Source organism: Patagioenas fasciata, chromosome 3 (genome assembly GCF_037038585.1).
Source record: "Patagioenas fasciata isolate bPatFas1 chromosome 3, bPatFas1.hap1, whole genome shotgun sequence".
In the NCBI taxonomy this organism is placed as follows: Eukaryota; Metazoa; Chordata; class Aves; order Columbiformes; family Columbidae; genus Patagioenas; species Patagioenas fasciata.
In genome coordinates, this window is record NC_092522.1 from 100694122 (window position 1) to 100714901 (window position 20780).

At 40.2% G+C, this 20780-nt stretch overlaps 1 protein-coding gene across 1 annotated transcript; it reads right to left on the reverse strand.

Annotated features, from left to right (window-relative positions):
* Positions 1–1653: 1653 nt before the first annotated feature.
* LOC136099627 (elongin-A-like) lies at positions 1654–20618 on the reverse strand. Its single transcript, XM_071806986.1, is given in 12 exon segments — positions 1654–1867; positions 2006–2127; positions 4786–4909; positions 5396–5576; positions 6387–6484; positions 7069–7242; positions 8064–8163; positions 9620–10316; positions 11390–11502; positions 13044–13100; positions 20449–20546; positions 20549–20618. Coding segments are annotated over 12 exon segments (1860 nt in total). The 5' UTR covers positions 20583–20618; the 3' UTR covers positions 1654–1805.
* Positions 20619–20780: the final 162 nt, after the last annotated feature.

The window sequence follows — 20780 nt, forward strand, 5'->3', positions numbered from 1 at the left end:
TAAACTTCTGCTACAGATCAGCACCTACATGATGACCAGAGCTGTTCAATGGACACAGGGTGGTACAGTGGTCGTTCAGCCAGCTTTCAGTCCTGAGCTCCTTCAGAAGCATTCTTCACAGATCTGTACCACACTGTACCACCTCTCCTACTAGTCAGTGCTTGTTTTGATCCTAGAGACAGAGAAACCTCCCCACAGTTTCCAGGGGAACACACCTGGTTTTATATTTTATTCTTTTTAGCGCAACCATAACACATGGACAAAAAACACAACACAGCAGCATACCCGCTGACTTAAAATCCCACTATAGTGTGTTTGCACAAGCTGTTACTTATGTGTGAGCATGTTATGACTGTAAAAGCCATTTTTAGTAGCAGTATTTTCGTAATCTACCTGAAAGTTTATATGACAGCGAGGAAATTCACACTTAGGGTGTCTTGAGTAAGAGGCAGTAACTGGTTTCATAATGATCTTGCCCTTACACTGTGCTTCAGGAGTTCTAAGATGCCAAATCCTACAGAAGCACAAAGGAAGAAGCTACCTACTGGCAGCTACTGAGTGCAGTCTATAGAAAGATTTCCTCCATATGTAAGCCATGCCTTCAAGGCAAAGTCAGTCTCATTTTCATGCAAGTTCACTGGTTTAGATGCAGCAACTACAAAGCAGTATTTCATTTCTGAAAGCAAACCCATTCACAGACCAACCAAACTGCAGCAGTCCCCAATTCTTGAAAGGACAGCTATTCAAGACCGAACAGCTTTTCCACTTTCAACACAAAAGGTTGATATTCAAGGTTATGAGTTAGGCCTCTTCACAGCAGGCTGAGAGCAGCAGATCACAGTATAGCACAAGTTCTCTCTCATCTCCAGACTTAAATGGATTATTCTGCATGAGTTCTGCACAATGACCACAGCACCAAGCTGATTATATTCTTGGTTTCCCTCCTTTCTGCTTGTTCCCAAAATACCGTCTCCCACACAAGGACTTCATGCCTTTAGATGGCATTTCAAAAGAACAGGTCTGGTTTTAATTATTCTACCAAAGATTTTCCAACTAGACAGAGGTCCTGAATAACACAATTTTTCATCAACTCACCATCATGGCCTGCCCTATTTACCCTGGCAGTATAGAAATCCTGCTTTAAAAAGGCAATTTAAATATAAACATTGTCTTCTATCTCTCCTTTAAAGGCTCATTTCCGAGGTCAAGTAAAAGGGCTTAAATGCATGTGGTGTCCTGAGTAAGGATGTTTCACAGCCAACTTCCAGCAGGTCAGAAGTTGAGCTCCAGGACTGTCTTGTAAACAGTCTTGTTTCCTAAAGAGGAAAAACTAAAATCCAACCAATTATGTTTAAAATAAGTCTCCCTACAAAAACCTTTAGTGAAAAAATACACTAAGTTACCAAAATATTTTGGTGCAAGAAATGTCAAGACATCTTTCCAACTGTAAGTGTAACTAGTAGCAATTTCTACAACATTAACCTTGGCAAAATATACCCACAGCTGAAGTGCTTCCATGAAAAGCTTATGCTCATGTGTACATAAACCAATAGAAACATCTTTAGAAGCCCACATTTGCCATTAGTGTGTACTGACCTGATTTCAATTCAGTTTTCCTCATTAACGAATAAGAAAGCAGCAGTATGAAAGGACTCTGTTTCAATTTTTATTGCAAATCTTTTGCGCATACAGTGTTTCATGACTATTTTAACTGAGGCAAATTGAAGAATTTTACATTAACATAACTTTCATTAGCTGTAGCATGATATAGAAAGTCAAACAAGCTTCAAATATGCGGCTTCATTTTATCGTCGTCCAGCTCTACTCTTCAATGTTTTCAAAGTTTTCTTCATGATTGGTGCAATTTCTCCAATAACAACAAAAAGAGACCAGTTAGGATTACAGCTGTGAGTGACTTAAAATGGTATTAGCATAATATCAAGCATATATTAATAGGCATCAAGTTAAAACAATTATATTGGTAATCTTACGAAATTTAATTTACTTTTGATAGGCTTCTTTCCATCTTGAGTCACTGTGCTTGAGCTAGAGCTACTACTGTTGCTAGCACAGACTGGATTTGATGATGTGTTATTTCTGTCTCCACTTTCTGGAATCCTTGACCTTCTATAACAGAGTAGGAAGAAATTAAAATTTGATATCAAATTAACATTTGTTCTGGTTCATTTTGGAAAAAAAAAAAACTCCTGATCATAAACACTTAAGAGTTTTTACATTTAAAGATAATAAGATAATTCAGGTTAGAAGGGATCTCAAGTGGTCCTCAAGTTCATTTCCATTCTTGCACAAGTTTTCCATTTATTAGATTTGATGCATCTTATTTGTCTTTAAAATCAAATGGTCAGAATTTGTGACAGATCAAAATGCTTAGCAATACCATTGTGATTCATAATGCCCTGTGCTCTAGTTTGCTCTTCATGTCCATTTTCCTCTTTGAACACAGCTGAACTGCTAACTAGCTCTCTAACAGATCATGAAGGAAAATTTACAAAAGCTCTTTTTTTTTAACTTTTTTTTTTTAGATAGGAATGTCTAGCTAAAAGGCACAATAACTAACCCTAAATATTAGGTTGGAATCCTCAATCAATAGCACAAGGACTGAGGCTGATGCAGAGCTGATGCCTACTGCTAAAGACAGTTAAACCAACACAGCATTAATGTGTCAGCACCACATCACCAGTTGGTGTAGTCTCCTACACCTCAGAGCCAGTTACGGACATCCATATCGCTGCACGCTGAACTGCCACCAGCAGCCTGACAGCAACTGCCATAGGGGCCTCTATAGCTCCTGCAAGATCACCTTCTTAATTGAAGATTTCAAACTCCACAACTTGCAAAACCAATAGGTTTTCAGAGGACATAGTCAAAGCAATGAAGTTAAGCTCATCATGCCTAATAAATGCTTGGTTCTCAAGGAAGCAAAGCAACGACCCTCTTACAGCTTCATTCACACAACAGTTCTTCCTCACTTATGCCTGAGAAAAAAACTACAACAAAAATACCACCACCTACACACAACCCACAACATGCAGGGGCTTTGACTACATCATTCAGCTACTGGTCCAGAGATAACTGGAGCAGAAAGGACATTGACAGTACTGTACCTAAAGCACCTAAACTGCAAGGTTGGTCTCTAAACTGCAAGGGTGGTCTGTCACAACACAGATACAACCTGCCACCAGGCAACTGAAAGCAATATCGTAACTGAAAGTGCTTTAAGCTATTGCCTTGGTGAGGGACTACCTTTACACTGAAATGGCAACAGTATGGAAAAAAGCTTCCTATTTTCACCAGCTAAAGTTGCAGCTATAAAAACATATCTGTTGTAAAAGCTGATTAAGAAGTTCCTCCATCCAGGCTGTCATTCCTGCCCCATACCACCACCATCCTGAGCAGGAAATCAAGGCTGCTCAACTAAGTTCCAAAATTCACTGAAAACACACTTTCTCATGGTTTTGGAGAGTTTTTTTCCCTACAATAAACTCAAGTCAGTTCAGTTATCTAGTTCATGCGCTTAAGAACTAGAAATTACTCAGCACAACAGCAGGCACTGCAGCATAACAAACAAGTTAAAGCGACTCTCCTGACATGTTCAGCTATACTGAGTCACTCTTGCCTCACATTTGCAGCAGCCTAAGTTTTATCCTTCCTGTTCCCAGCTACTTGTCATTATCCACTCACATATTTGTCAACATGCTTAACTGTTCCCTAATTCAGATTAATGAGAAGCCTTCCACCTGACACTCCCCTAAAAGGATAATTTTGAGACAGCTAATCAAAGAGCAGTTATATCAACATGGGAATGACCACAGGAAATGGGGACAAGGGAGGGCACCAGTGGCCATAGCAGAGTGAGTGACCGCAGCTTAAGCTACCCCATGTTCAGGCAGTATGAACACTCTCCATAGCCTTTGCAGTCCAGATGCTGACACACGGACCCATCAACCCCAGTGGGGCTTCTGAATCAAACTGCTGATTTTTTCTTTCAGACAAGAACAGATATTCAAACACTAAAAAACAGCAGTCTATCTCCACATAGTTGAGAAGAGGAGGTAGAAGCTGGTGCTACAGCTGGTTTATCACAGCCAATCCTCTTGGCTACAAGAGTTCATTAGGTTGTCAGAAACTGGACAAACATCATGTCTCAGCTTTGGTTCTCCTGGCTGTTGAACTACTCTGAACTAAGATGTCACAAAGAAAATCTGGCTTTGTGCTGTACGAAGCAAACAGTTATGGAATCCCAGTTTTCTGTTCCTCCAGTGATCAGTATTGACTACTGCTACAGACTGACTATTCCAGACACTCCTTTTGGTTGCCAAAGCAGAAACCCAGCATCAAGAGTACTAAAAGTTGCTGAGATGCACTCTGGTCAGCTCTATCACCCCAGACAGCTGACCAGGATTTTAGAACAGGAGAACATGTGTTTATAAACCTGACTAGAAGCCTCACAAAACATCAACACTGGAATCTCCCCAGGAGGAGAAGCGGCATTAGTGTAACCTGGAGAAAAACAACAGTATCCACATGTTCTCCAGCTGGGAGGGTGAATTCATCACCAGCACTTTGGAGAAACATGCGATGACAATGCACACATGGCAGAGGAGCACACAAGACTTAAAAGGCAACTTAGTTTCTAACCACTAGCTGCTTAAAAAAGGAAAGAAAATGGAGAGCTATTTATAACATCAAAAATGTTTGCCAGAAAGCAATCATACCAACAAACTCAGCTAAACTCAAATTAAAAGCTGAGTACAGAACATTTACCTGCACTTCTCTATGGGATGAAGTTGGGAGAGAGGTCCTGCTGTGCCGTGGATTTCTTGCTGCCGGCGAATGTTCCTGGGTGGTTTTGCTGCACTGGTCATGTAAGCCATTTTTACTTGTCTGCCTAATACAGAAGAAAGGAGCAGAGGATATGTGACTTTTTTTGCCCTTTATGTTCAAAGCTCAGCTGATAATACGGTTGTGTGGCAATCTCTAGGTTTAAATTAGGGAACAAGAAAAAAAAATCAGAAAAGCAGAATCTGGTACCAAAGCAGGACCCGAAGCACACACTGCATATAGTATTTCTTCATATTAACTTCTTTATTTGTAATTACATTGGCATTTTTGCTTAGAATCCTTAGTCTAACCAGTAAAGTAAGATTTATCTACTGTATGCTGCAAGTATTATGCATTAATGTATTGTATTAATGCATGTATTTATTTCTGAGTAACTTTTATAGCAAAAGTAACAGTGTTCTTTCTTGACGACTTCTAGAGGTACAGCATTAGTGCTCAGGGCAAACAAATCACTAAACCCTACATATCAAGCGTCAAAAATACCAGAAGATACTGGGTTTTGCAAGTAGAAAAGCCAACCACAGATTTTTACCTTTTGGTTTCTCAGACTGAGCTGAAATAATATTTTTTGTAAGTATCTTCAGTTTTTCTTCTCTCTGATTAAACAGTCTCAAGTACATTTCACGCCAAGACTCATATTCCAGGAGGCTCTCATTTTTAAAATCTCTCTGGCAGTGTTTCTTCCACAAGTCGTCAGACTCTTCTATAAATGTCTAATTTGAACACAAGATATCTTAAAGAGTTAAAAAAATACGTTTTCAAGAGTACCTTTTAGCTGAGCCTGTAGACAAAGACCAAGACCCTGGTGGAGAAAGGTGCAGAGCAAATCCCACTATACATGCTGTCACAGGAACCAACATGGAACACCCTGCAGAGATTCTGACTTCAGTCTAGAAATCACACAGCTTCAAACAGCAGAGCTCCATATCCCAGTTAATGAGCCATGCTTACAGGCTGCTCTTGTGTTTCCAGCACAGGCTCAGCCACACCAGCGCTCAATTTTAGGCATGCACAGAAATGGCCAACTTGCACTATGAGGTTCTACACACTCAGAACCTCGATGTCCAAATGCATCAGAGAGCTGAAGTCCTAACAGCGGAGGTAAGGAATCTACCACACACATGAAATCTCACCCCAGACATTTCCCAGCTAGTACACTTTGCAGCCTTCACAGTTTGTAACTTGAAAACAGTTGGTTCTATTATGACTTGCCCAGCTATTTCTGTGGTAAATACTGTGGCTGTGTTTTTTTTTGTTTGTTTTTCCTTAGTTTTAGAAACAGAAATACTTTTCTACCCACGTTGGCTTTTACTTAGTCATCTGTAATAATTCTCTCAAATACTTTAAATCCTGACACTTGAGAAATGGAGGCTTGATGACAGTTGAATTCAAAGACATAAGTATGCAGGACAGAAAAACCAGTGTAACCCATGGAGAATCTTTATCAAAAAGGGTGCAAGGAAAGCAGAAACAGATGCTTCGTGTCCTCCGTGGATCCCTGAATTTAGCAAGGTAGAATTTACCGGATTGCATTCCTCTATTCGAAACAATTGCTCTGGTTTGCAACGTGTTAGTACAGGCTCAAGAATTTCAAAGGGCACACCTCCTACTTCATGTAGTGCTACAAAAAAGGACAGTACTTTCAGTATCTCATTTATTTTACTCAGTGGGTAACACTACTCAAACAGTTTAAAAATATAAGGTAATTTTAGCAAGCACTAACAGAACATGTTTTGAAGTCAGGCTATGAAAATATTTATAAATCAGCAGTTTCATACTGACTGGCAGTTATATTTGAGGATGAAGAAAGCATCTTGGAATAGCTATTGCCCCATCTTTACTGATGTACATCACTCTCCTCTCTGCCTACGCAACAGAATAAATAAATTAGAATGTGTGATCAAGATATTATGTAAACAAACATCTTGGAGGAGAAAAAAAACATTAGGCTTTTTGGCTTATAATATATAGGACATTACATTTTAACTAAAGTTGGAGGTTAAAAAAGGGTAAGCTTTCAAAACAAAACTATATTTTAGCATGGCCCTAAACCCATTTTTTTTAAAGTGCCTTTCAACCTGCTCCGAGTTACTGTTTGTAGGGAGAGACAATATTATTTAATAGGCCAGTTGTCAGCACGGAGGAAAAACAGAAATCTGATATACTTTCAGAAACAGCCTGCTAGAAATACCTTAAAGTACTTACAATCAATATTATTTTGAAGCACACGGATGCACTGTTCATATAGTGTAAGCATCTTTGAAAGACAGACTGTTTTAGAGCCGGAGTAAACTTGCATTTTAGAGTTCAGCCTTCGTCCTGTGAATTGAACCATCTCACTGACTTGCTGGGGTGCTTCTGCCACAGGTTCTACCACAGCTGCAAACAAAACATTAGGCAGTTATTCCTTTACCTTCTGACATTTAACAATGCTACAAACATTCTGCTTTGAGAGAAACAGAGCTGACAGCACATATGTATATTCATTTTTCTTGAAATACAAAGTTACCGTATTACAGTTTGGGTCCCTTACATGTATTATGTGTTACAGAAGTCCTTTCATCATCTAACACCAAGACAGCATGTACACTGCAACTGAGCTGCACCAACTCAAACCCACCTTACACTATTTAGCTCATGTCCGAGTGATCTGTATTCTCATCTAGATCACTCTGTCTGTCTCCAGCACATTACTGATCTTCCCAAGTTATCCTAAAGCTGGCAGCTGCAATAGCAGTGATGTTTCAAAACCAGAGTGATACGAATCTTCCAAAAGCTCACAAGAGCTGCTAGGGGAACCACCAGCACTTAGTGTCACCTACTTATAAAGATGGTAGAAAGTTCCTGTGATGAAGACAGACCTAGTGCTTCCTGTATTTGTTTTACTCAAGCTTATTTCTACTAAGGCTTTGCATGCTATAAGGTATAGACAGGAGTAAGCATAAATGGAGCCTGATCTATGCCTTCTCTACATCTGTGGTAACTTTCCACAGTATTTCTTTCTGCAGCAAGCCAGAAGCCTTTATAACTCCTTTCAGCTTCAACATGATTTCTACATATGAGAAAGGGAAGGTGAAGAATTTCTTTGCCATGGACAGATGAGCTACTATAGTTTATTATGAAAGTGGATAAAGACATGTCTACATAGAACTGTAAAAATCTGCACTGTTGCACATTTACCAGCCTTGCATACTACTCACCTTTAAAGTCTGCAGCATATGGGGGAGATGAGATTGAGATGCCTGTCAGAAATTTAGGCAGTGGAGTATTAAGAAGATCTTGGAGGGATGCCACCTTGGTCTGTGAACAGTCAAGGAAATACTGCTTCAACATTACAAATTTGGCTTTACTGAGGCTTAAAGTAAGCTACACAAAAATAAACCTTAAGTAAACCCCAAAGTTAACTACAATAACTCGAATTATTGCTTTTCTGCACTAAAATTTACTCACTGGATTATTTTCCAGCACACTTTCATACCCTACTTACAAAGACTACATCACAAAAGGAACTTAGTGGGACAGCTGCAATCAGTGCATAAAAAGAGATTAAAGAACAGCGTAGATGTGTTCAGCTAACAGGCTTTCAGATAAATCACTATTGAGGTTAGAGGCATGCAGTGAATGTGACAAAGCTACAAGATGACAAAATCACAATTAGATGTTCACAGGTAAACTAAATGCCACCCTGAAAGACAAGAAACAGCTTTCCACCTGGTGCTATCAAGTCTCCTGTGTTGTGCTCAATAAGCCTTTCAGCCTAAAATTTTAACAGATAACCCCTTAAAAAGGCATTTAAAGATGCAGCAGTCTGTTAAGTACAGGTGCCTACAAATGCTCAGAATTGTGTGCAACATCTAAATTGGGTCTCAGGTGTCCTCCATTTGTAAACCAAGCACTTAAAGCCAAAAATTTGCATCTCCCTAAACTTCATTTCAGTATCTTTAATAACTTTTTACAATTGCTTGAACATCCAAGATTTTTCCTCAAACAGTTTACACTAAACTATCACATGCAAGCCTCTGCATTAATATTTCTCAATCTGGGACAGAAGACTCCACATTCAGATTGCAGATCTCCCACAATCAATAAAGCCTGCAGCTTTCACATCACAATAAAGATAAAAGACTTAAGAGACCTCTAACTCCCAGTGCACAAAAGGACTTCATTTACAAGGTCTAATTAATACATATGTTTAGACCTACCTTGGCTCAGATGAGCTACTTATGCTTCTTTCACTTCAAGAGAGTAGAATATTTCACATTATGAACATATATAAGCTATTTTATATGCAATACTATGGTTTACTTCAATGCATTAAAAGAAGAAAGTTGAGTTCCACTGCATACCTTAACATTCACTATTAAAGAATGACACCATCTGACAAAACCACTGTGCTACACAAAAACTGCTGCTACAGTCACAAACCAGGTTGGTCAAAAATGGAGGAATGTCTTTCCAAATGTAAGTACCTTTACTTTGCAGGTAAAGACAGATTAGCTGATATGGAGAAAAGCCTATTGCCACATTGGAAATCATCCTAAAAATACAAGTCTATTGTAAACTGCTACTATGCAATGAACAATCATTTTTCCCCAATTACTGCAATTATTGGTAACTGCAATGCAGCTGATACATCGGAGCCATGTAATTCATTGCTTAAAATAAACACATCTGAATTTCACTGAAAATAAAGAGTCCAAAGCACTTGTTTTTCCACAGTTTATTTGCTATTTGTCTCAATCATGCAGGGGTTTACCTTTTTATTGGGAGTTTCTGATTGATCACCCTCACTTCTTAAATCTTCCTCTCCCTCTTTTGCAAGAGAAAATCTTGAAGTCTTCTGTGGTAATGAGCACTTCATCTGTCCACTGCTGCGCTTTGGCCGTTCACCTGCAGAACAAGCCTTCCTCTTCCTGTTTTTGGTAACCTGGTCATAATTAAGATAATATTCAAATGACATAGTAGGGGGCTCCAACTCCTCATCACTAGATAATTTGGCTTTGCTTTTTATGACAATTTCTTGTTTTGGTTTCTTCCCGTGCTCAGGATTTCCCTGTCTGGAAGCATCCTTACTAGGCCTTTCCTTCAGGGGTTGTGAGTCCTTCTTGGTTACAGAGGAATGCTGCTTTTCTGAAACTTTCTTGCTGCCTATGGATGTTCTGTCTTTGAAGTCACTTTCTTTAGCTTGGGGATTGGTACCCTGAGCAGCATGCTTAGAACCACTCCTGGTATGCTCTTTATTATCACCTTCTTTTTGAGACTCAGAATCTCTACTTTGCTTGGTCTTTTCACTACAAGTATGGTGCTTATTCAACTTTTTAGAAATGGGAGCGCTACTGGAACTTCTGGAAGCCAGTACAGGTGCCTTGGACTCATCTGAAGGCTTAATCTCCTTGGAAACAGAAGATTTTGTCCTGTCTTTTTCAGTATTTTGTTTTCTTCCTCTTTGACCACTGCAACATAAAAAAATAATATCACATCCATGCTTGATCTGATGCTAAACTCTTGAACAACCAACCTTTATACCTATATTAGTAAAACTCAGAGCACTAAATCACACCATGTGTCACAATTTTACAAGATCCAGAACTGTGGTCTACTGTCTGCTTATTCTTCTGTTATCGGTACAGAACCCCAGAGAAGCAGCTCTTGGATCCAGCACCGCTAAATAATGCGACAAGAACTGACAGCAAGACAAGTGGGGAGTAGGTACATAAACAGCAGTAGGAAAACATGCCCAACATGGTACTACTTGCTTATAACATGTTGGACACCTCTTTTTACACAAGTTTCCCTGCATGCTTTATAACACAGACATGGTACTTGAAATAACTAGAAGACAGAATTTATGACAGATTACAACAGGTCAGCCTCTATGCTTTGCTTGTCACGAGTTCTGGTATTTCACTTTCCCATTGTTTGAAAAATAGCATATTTAAAATGCACTATGTAGCCAATCCAAACCTTTGGCTTTCTCAGCTCAATCTCAAATTGAGAGAAGTCTGCAAAACATCTAAAGCGCAGTCAGCCTCACCACGGCAGTGGTGGCTGTTTCATTCTGAGAAGAAATTGCCCGTCTCCTGTGTGACTCCTCCAACACTGGAAGATGCTCTCAGTCCACTAGAACATTAAAGGAAAGCCCTCTGTGTAACCAAATCACTGGAGAGCTGCCTCATTTAACCACCACCCCTGGGAAGAAAAGTTTCTCACTTCCCTGATGAAGTACAGAGCAGTGCCCATCATTGGCTTAGCCCTGCTTGTATCAGTTGCCAGTATTAAAAAAAAAAAAAAAAAAAAAAAACACCACCACAGTTGAAGTCAGAGCACTGGTTGGCACCAATACTGGTTGCTCTGATTTGTTTTCTGATATTTTATAAACGAAAGACTCATTTCTTCCATTCAATTTATACATTTGACCAAATGCATATTTGTCTTTCCAAACACTTTCCTAAGCTTTCCAAGCTATATTTTATAAAGTTACACTACAGTATAATTATCTTTTAGAAAAAAGTTAGTTCACACCTACCTTTTATTTTCTGGAGAAATAAGTTTTTTCCATTGTTTTACCAGGGTTTTTGCTATATTTCCAGCAGTAGCATGTTTCCTAAAACTGTTCACTGTTTTGCCTATGCCAGTTTCCTGTTGCAGATAGTACAATGACAGGCAGACAAAAATAATGATTAACATCCCAAATAAAACCTTCTCTAAAATTGCTACAAACAGTATTATCCCAGTAGTCAGAGAAGTCTTATGGCAGCTAAAGAAATACTTTATATTGCAAACAGAACTGAAGGTAGATATTTATAACCAAATGTGGGGAACAAAATGCAATCTTAATTCATAAAACTAAGAGAAGTCATTTTTCTCCATTAAATGCATGTATTCCAGGAATTTCACTTGTCTCAAAACTCACAAAACACATACTGATCCAGTGAATTAGATTAATCAATTCAAATTCCACTTAGGCTTATGCAGGTACATTTTAGCATGTCAGAGAGCACATATGATGGACGTAGTGTAATCTAAAATGCATCTCAACCAGGAGTAGCATAGGTTAGAGAGGTCAAAGGAGCAGGGTTCATATAGCTCAACTCAGCCCCAGATTCAGCCACAGCAGGGGAAAACACCACCATCACTACAAAACAAACCAACCAACCAACCCACCCCCAAAAAATCCATATACAACACAACCACACAAATTTGACATTTAAAACTTGTCATTTTCTGTTCTCCCCCCAGTACAATTATTTTCATATTACCATTGTGCCTTCAAGTCTTGCTCTAGGAAGTTGTGTGTTGTTTAAGCACAACTATCCTGCAGACTTTGAGTGCATATAGAACCACAGGTAATTTTTTTCAATCCTGTATTATCAGTAAGTAGTTCTGATTTGTGAACGAGTTCTATGAAGATGTAGCCAAGACCTGGAATTCACTAGGTTAGCAGCAACCTCTTAATGCTCTTGCTCACTACTGAAATTATATTCCTGTGAAGTCTGCACAAAAGCTACACACGTGCTACTCCCACACAATCAGCTCACACCTTAGAAAGGACTTCCTTGAATTCATTTTAAGGATATTTAGCTTCTATATAACCTAAGCAATATTGGTTTGGTGGGTCAGTGTATTACAAATAGATGCAAGAAACTGGGTGGGATTATTTCCTATAGCTATTGATGTTCTTCAAATGCATTAAAAACACGTGGAGCCCTCATGTAAAACCCACATTTGCCTCTTCCCAAAATACAGACACATTGCTCCTAGTTAACTAGAAGCTTCACAGATCAGTGTGAGAATTTCCAACATAAAATTTGATAGGATGCAGCTTGGATAAAGATACAAGTCAAGAGTATCCTTACTTGGGATGCCTGCTCTTTAAATGCAGGAAACTAACATGGAGCTACTAATAAAAGGCAGATGATTTAGACAACTGACCTAAAGAAGGGTTCACAGGTATGTGTTTTGTCTTAAACACTGACTTGAAAGCAGTTTTACAGTGAGAAGAAATCAACCCTGTGTAGCAAAGTGTTTTCTATATGCTCAGACCCCTGCTCAGCGCTATCAATGTTGGCCTTGGGCAAGTTGAATGTTTAAGGGATGTTCGCTGTTTATGGGATTGCAGACCCCTGACCTTTACACAGTAATTCACTATGGAAGAGTTTAATGTAGTATCTTTTACTTACCACTAGAATATCCAGTGATATATCCAAATCCTGCAGTACCTTAAGTGTTTCTATAATCTGGAAGTAAACATTAAATTTATTTTTTTTTTAAACAAACATTCATAAGTTCTATTCTGTTTTTCTCATTCACATGTTTAAACAAAAAATACTCAATAGTGTTAAGAGCAATATTCAATAACTCCAGGAAAATGTAAGCACTCCTTTACTGCATATCAGGGCTGTGCCTGAAGTCCGTACTGGGAACCAGTACAGTTTTGCCAACCCCCTAATTTCAGTTTGACCAGAAAATCCAGTAGGCATAAATTTACCACTACAGAGATTACATTAAAGACCAGTAATACAGTAGTACAGGCTACATATATGTCCTGAAATTCCTCATGCAGCAGTGACCCTCATTTGTCACAGAACGAACAGAAAAGCTGCATTATGCAGAACTACCAGGCAAAAATCAGCAAGTCTCCCAGCAGCCCTCCCAGTTGGCAGCATCACTATCTCATCAGCCTGAGCCAAGAAAGGACAACAGAGCTGGTGGGAACACAGTTTTGGGATTTTTTTTAAAAAGAAAAAAAAAAGTTTAGAAAACTTAACTGCAATTTGTACATTAACAATACAAGCTCAAGCTAGAACAGCTGTTTTGTTTCACACTGACAAAGTGTAGAACCACTATAAAACTCAACATTTCCATCAGAGCAGGAAAGTTTTTTCAAATACAAAATGCTTACCTTCCTGTGAGAAGTGTTTTAATAACACAAAAGTCTCATTTATAACCTGAGTATACATTTCTTTGGCAACAAAATACAATTTCTTTGGCAATGGGTATACAGCACCCCAGAGTCTCGAAGCTGACTCGACACAAGCAATTCACCTTATCTTTCACAAACCGCCATGAAGCTGTGTTATATAGATGACAGAATTAATGTGCAACTGAAGCAACAGCATTGCATAGAGTTTTCAAAGCCTGGAATATTAGCCAAGCTTTTCAGATCATCACCATTTCTAAATGCAATGACAGAAACCTGTAGGAATGCAAAACACACTGCCTAGAAACTTTTTAACTATAACAACAGCTATGTGAACTTAAATAACTGAAGCATTGTCACTTATATTAGATAATGCTTCTGAAATGGTGTTGCAGGAGGTGGAAGAGACACTAAAGTAAGTAAGTAGCAAGTTGAAGAAATAATTTACACATTGTACTGGCGGGATATTTTTCTCTACTGTTGTTTGAAGTTTCACTGTTCCTATAATGCATTAACAGTGGAATCCCAGACTTGACACTGAATTTCACTGTGTACAGTGGGCTCTACCTACACGCCTGGCATGCGGTTCTTCCTGTAAACCATCCACCCTGCACTGGTGATTCTGAGACCTAGAGAAGTATAGGATAAATGCTTCACAGCCTGGGGAAATATGAGAAAAGTTGTAACAGCAAGACATACACCTAGGGCAAGAGGTAGCAAATCAACTCTCAGCCAAAAATTTCAGCTAACAAGATGGCAGGATACCTGCAAAAAAGGCTTCCTGACCAAAATTTCAGAACCAATATGAAAGCCATGAGAAGTTCTGCTTATCTCCTATTTAATAGTAAGACACTAACTGAGACAGCAACTAACAGTATAGGCAATGAAGCTAAAAATAAATTTTCCATCTCAAGAGAACTACTCTTCCTTCTGAGAACAATACAAGTTTAACATTCAACTTTTTCCAGATGCTTCACATGTACAGCCTACACATTTCATGAGCTTAAGACTTTTTTAAAATAATCCTATCAGGGAAAGAATGCATTGCAAAGATACTTGTGTAGAAAAACCAAATAATTGCTTCCAACATTAATCAGTTATCAGTGTCAGGTTATTTTTTTTTTTAATTTAATCTAAAAAAAATATATCCCCACTCATTTAACTTATTTTGGAATGAAAAATGAAGTAGCCCACTGCCGATAAGTTCTGTTGTGCTATATAGGATGACTAGATACCAAAGCAGTGCAAGCCACTGGGAACAAAACCCATAGGCCAGAGACACACCTACATGTGGAATGCTAAAAGATGTTTTCAACAAGCTACAAAGAGAATAGGGGTTTTGAGTGTTTCCTCTTGATGGTTTTACACTAAGGCATAAAGCCAACCTCACTTCATAAGAACAGATTCAGGAAGCAGGCAACTACTGTTCATACAACTTCAAACCAACAGGCTAAATCACAAAAGTACCTAGACCATAAGCATGTCCAAAAGCAGTCAACGCATTTTAATAGAAGACAAAACTTTCGAAGTTTTCTACACCAAACACCACATAGTTCATTTTGCTTCCTTGAAATGTGCAGGGTGTTTCAAAAAGATGGACCCAATTCAAAATCACTATATCTCATGAATGAAACTCCTACAGTCCATACAGTAGGAGGAGGAAACATTGAGCATTTATAAAAATGCTAATAAAACTTGACAACTCATTAAACCATTTGTAAATTTTTGTGTAATTTTAACATGTTGGGTCCATCTTCTTGAAACACCCTGTATATCACATCTAGCAAATTCAGACAAACAAGACAGTTTCATTAAAAATTAAATAGAAAGTATTGATCAACCACTCTGACAAGCCTGTTAGGAGAAGTGATCCTGATCTCTGGGAAGCAGGGAACAGCTCAGGCTGCAGTAAGATGGGCAGCTCTGTATGCACAGGACTACGAAAGCAGAGAGAGCTCCAGCTGCCTCGTGCTGGAACCTGGCAGTGTAAGTGGCAGCCTCCAGGCTGCCAGTAGGAATCACCCATCTCCCAGCCCTTGGCATTTAGAACCAAACCTACTTACAGGCACAACAACGAAACAAGCAAATTTTATTTGTAGCAAACATCAGCAACAGTAGCGAAACTTTGTATTTATTCTATTTGTTACAGAGTTCTGATTTCTCTATCTAAGACTGAGAAGGGCTGTTGGCTTCTTAAAGCACAAGTACCAAGCTCCCCTATGTATCAGACTTTGGTGAAGGCCCCAGAAAGGCAAACTGTGAGGAGTAAGGCAGAGTAAAGCTTGTCACTGAAACTGAAGTTTGTTAGAAACACTAACTTCAGTGTCATTATATTTATACAGTGCACCCTTACAACTATTACATAAAATAAGGCAAAAAGAAAGGAATTTATCTGAGCAAGCCTTCTAAAAGAAAATGAAGACTGACTTTTGAGTTGCCTTGCTCTAACCACATCTTGTACAATAGCATTTGTAGCCCATCTGGCACTTCCTATCTCGCTGAACTGTAGCCTGTAATTTCCCACACCCACCAAGTCCTTCCATATACACACAATATGTATGTAACCCTCCAGCAGATTTCAGAGTATTTTACCTTGCATATCACTATCAGCTATATCCTCATGGAAAAACTCTGACTTTAAAAGAGAAGGCAAATTTTATAAAAAAACTTTGAGGAACACAGAAGCTACCTCTATATAGAGTCCCTGAGCTATTCTATGTAATTCCTAAATACTGATTCCTAAAGAATGATCCAAAGCCTTTAGAATTGTTGTTTTTCCAATAAATGACTTTCCAAGCAAGCCCAAGATGCATGTCCTTATGCAATATAAACAGAAAGAGTCAGAGCCTTATGGACAAAGAGAGCTGGCACACACACACCAGCGTGAGAGGAAAGTAAAGGTGACAACAGGTGCAAGAGCAAGCTAAGATCAAGGGGAGGAGAGAAAGCAGGTGCGCATTGGAAAGCTGAGAGCAATGGTAACAAGCAATGGGTAAGAGCCACATGAGCAAATAAAATTTTCCAGAGTAAAACTGAAAGCAAAGTGACAATAACAACAGATCCCAGCTGTGCTAAGTTTGGACTCTTCCCACTGGACCAGTTTTGCTCCACTATTACTTAAACAAGTGTTGTACCATCTCCTCACTGTTTCTAGCTGAGCCTGGACCCTCAGGAAGGATGGGACCCATTAACAGGTCCCCAGGCCACCTGTGGTCAAGGGACTGACTCAACATTCACCACACTCACTCTTCCCTGCTTTCCTTCCTTCCCTCCTCACTCAGTAGCTGCATCTCTCTCTCAAAGCATTCCCCTACAATTATTTAGCTCATTCTCTTCTATAATGCAGCCCATAAAATTTCACCAAGTCCATAACTTTTGGCTGAACTAGACATCTCATCTGAAAAAGCATCAAGGTTTTCAAGACAACATGTCAGAAAAACCCAACATATGCCCAAATAAGTCATTCCTATGCCCTCAGTTAAAAAAAAAAAAAAAAAACACAACAACAACAAAAAAAAATCCCACACAACTATTTGCCTAAAAAAAAATTGTCTAACTTTGTTTTCAGCTACTAAATCAACTGATCTCTTAATTAAGGAGTCTTCTTTCAAACATCTTGTACAACAGAGAAATGTAAGCGCTAATCACACACTTTACCTTGTTTTTTTAGTTTCATTAAGTTATGCTAGCCAGACCTATAGCCATTCTCTGGCTGTCTTACTATCTTTCCAGCTTGGCAGTGTTGTTTTTAAAAACAGTCCCCAGAACAGGACATAATATTCCTGTAATTGTCCCTCTAATGCTATATAGCAGTAATAACATAACCCCGCTAAGCTACCCAAAGAGAGAATTTATTCCATGAGCCACTGCATTGTACTGCAATTGCATGCTCAACTGGTAATACATCAGAGCTCCAAATCATTTTCTGAGTCAATGCTTTCCAAAATACAGTCTCCTATCCTGAGTGACCTATATTCATAGCTCCTAGCTGTGACTTTCCACTGAGCCATGTTAAAATGTGTGTTGCTCAAATGACTGTAGCGAGCACATGATCAAAGCTGGCTTCTAGAAGAGTCTCTCTTCATCTACACAAATTACTTCAGTAGTTGTAGCACTTCCCTAGAATGCTTGCTGTCTTATAAGCTAAGAAAGATTTGAGCAGCATCATGTCAAGAACAGATACATAATCACCACCCCCACCCTCCCAAAAAAACAAAAGCAAACAAAACAAAAAAACCACCACACACACACACCACAAACCCACAACCAAAACCACAAATCAACTTTTTTTCCCCGATAAGGTCTGGCACTGATTTTTGGTGAGTGCAACTGAAATCCATTCATCACCACTGTAATCAGCATCATACAGAAGTCAAACGTGGAAGAGATTTGCGTACATTTATGACAGTGTCAGCTGAATACAATTTGAGATAAATTGGGTGGTGCATATCTAGACAAAGCCTCATTGAGTGGCATGGATCATGGCACCATCCTTTAATCCTACATCAGTTACATCTTATATGCAACATGATGCAGCTGCTCAATACATTCCTTCATGATCAATGTCAATGAAGGCTATTTAATTTATCTATATAAACAACAGCACAGTACTTTTCCCCCCCATCCTGCTGAACTTCTCTAGCACCTGGAGCATAACTCAAAACCTAAATCATTAGTTCTGTTCATTCTTTGGTCAATTCTTTGAAAACCTAGCAGGATTGCTATCAAACCTCACACATTAAGCAGCTTTGACATGAACGATCAATGTTCTGCATCTTCCGTGGTTACTATCAAATCAAAAAGTATTTAGCAACTATTAAAGAGTGCTAAGACAAATATTATTCTGATGTATGGAACAGAAATATTTGACAACACCAACACTTACCTACATACACATCTGTAATATTGACTTATTATTCTTTCCACACATACCTAAAACTTTCCTCTTTGTTTTTAAACATAACCACATATTTTCTATTACTAGATTTACCTTTTATTAGCAGTGCATTTCATGACCACCAATTTCTTGCTATCAGTTTCTCACTTTCCCTACCACTCCTTAGACCCTGTTATCCATAAATACATCTGTTTCACTAGGTACAGTTTTACCAGAGCCAGAAGAAGTGCTGCAGCACCACCATTAGTCCCATTTTATGCAGCACCTGCTTTGCAGTCATGTTACATGAAAACTGTGCACCTCAGTTGCACCATTTGGCACAAAGCCAAATCTGCCAGGGCTACTCACATTTTTCACTTGAACTGAACGTGCTTTGAAACTTATTCTTTTGGGATCACTTAAAAATTAATTACCTCTAGAATTGTTTGTTTCTTTCCCCTTTCAATCTCTTGTTCAGAACAGCATATCAACACCAACCATCCTCGTTCTTTGAGGACAGCCCAGGCTCTAAAGGAAGCAGAAGCAAAGCAATATAACCCAAATTGGTCTCAGCATTTTACAAAGCAATGAATCACATTTGACTGAAGAAGGTGTATTGAAAATGGTGGGATTTTTTTTTTGAGGGTTGAATTCAGTTTGAAAGTACAGAATACATTTGATTGAGAGAGTCCAGCGCAGAGCCACAAAGATGTTTAAGGGAGTGGAACATCTCCCTTATGAGGAACGGCTGAGGGAGCTGGGTCTCTTTAGCTTGGAGGAGACTGAGGGGTGTCCTCACTAATGTTTATAAACAGGTAAAGCGTGAGTGTCATGAGGATGGAGCCAGGCTCTTCAGAGCCCGGGCTGCCTCTCAAAGCGCAAGGATGTCTTTTGCACCCTGGAGCCCGTGCTTATCTCCCCATCTGTCTCAGTACCTCGAGTGTTGAGCACAGCTTCTGTAGGCTGCTATGATCCATCTCCTCACTGATGTTTTCCTGCTTCAAGTAATCCTTATCTAGTCCTTGCAGCTACAGAGCAGCCCTGCTATCCTACAGAGATTGTTTAATTTATTTCGGAGATAAGAGCAGCTTTGTTCTTCTTGCACCAGGAATAACAAATGCATAGGGTGTGACAGCTCCCACTCCTCTTGCTGTGCACCATTAAAACAAAGCTGAAACACCTATTTCACTGAGAAAAGGCTCTGTTTACAAACACAGAAATTAGCTCCCCATCTGCTATGTTTCGACCTCCTGGCCTGGCTGACAAGACCTCACACAATCAGCGTTACCTGTTAGATGTAACGACATGACACACAGCTCTGGCTGCCCTTGTCCTCCTCATCTGACTGCACACAGGGCCTCTCGGACACCCACACAACGCGTTAGCCCGGGAAATAATCACGCGTGGCCAAACTGCTCCCCGGCCCTCCTTCAGCCCCTCCTGGCCATGGCGACGGCGGGAAACTCAACGGAGACCCGGGGCCGGAGTCTCTCACACAGGCTGTCCCTCGGCGGCCCAACCGGCTCAGACACCCGTTCCTGCCGGGCAGGGCCCAGCACCCGCCGCCACAGGGGGACAGCGGGGCCTGGCGCCTCAGCGCGGCTGGGGACAGCAATTCGGCTATTGCCACCACGGCACGGTCACACGCAGTGCCACTCGCATCGCTGCTGTGTTACATCATACACGTAAACTATAGAGTATACGTTAAGAAAGCGGGGCGGCCTCCCATCGGCCCCGAGTGGAACTCGCACGCCCCTCCGCGAAACACGCGTGGCCGCGGGGCGGGTACCTGCGCGGTGTCCTGCGCGCAGCTCAGCCGCTCCTTCAGCTCCAGTACCCTCCGCGCAGCGCTCCGCCCCTCAGCCATGGCACCTATCGGCCGGCCTCTGCGCTCCCCTTTTGTAGGAGCGCCCTCCGCGCCATAGGCGGTGCAGCCGGCCGGCCTCCGGGTGCGGGCCTCAGGGCCGCGGGCCTCAGGGCCATCCGAGCAGCCACGCACTGCTCACCCGAACTGAGCTGGGCTGGGCTGAGCTGAGCTGGGCTGAGCTGGGCTGAGCGCTGTCCCGGGCCGCTCTCTGACTTTTTCCCGGGGACTTCACGGATGGGGCTCCATCACAGAAT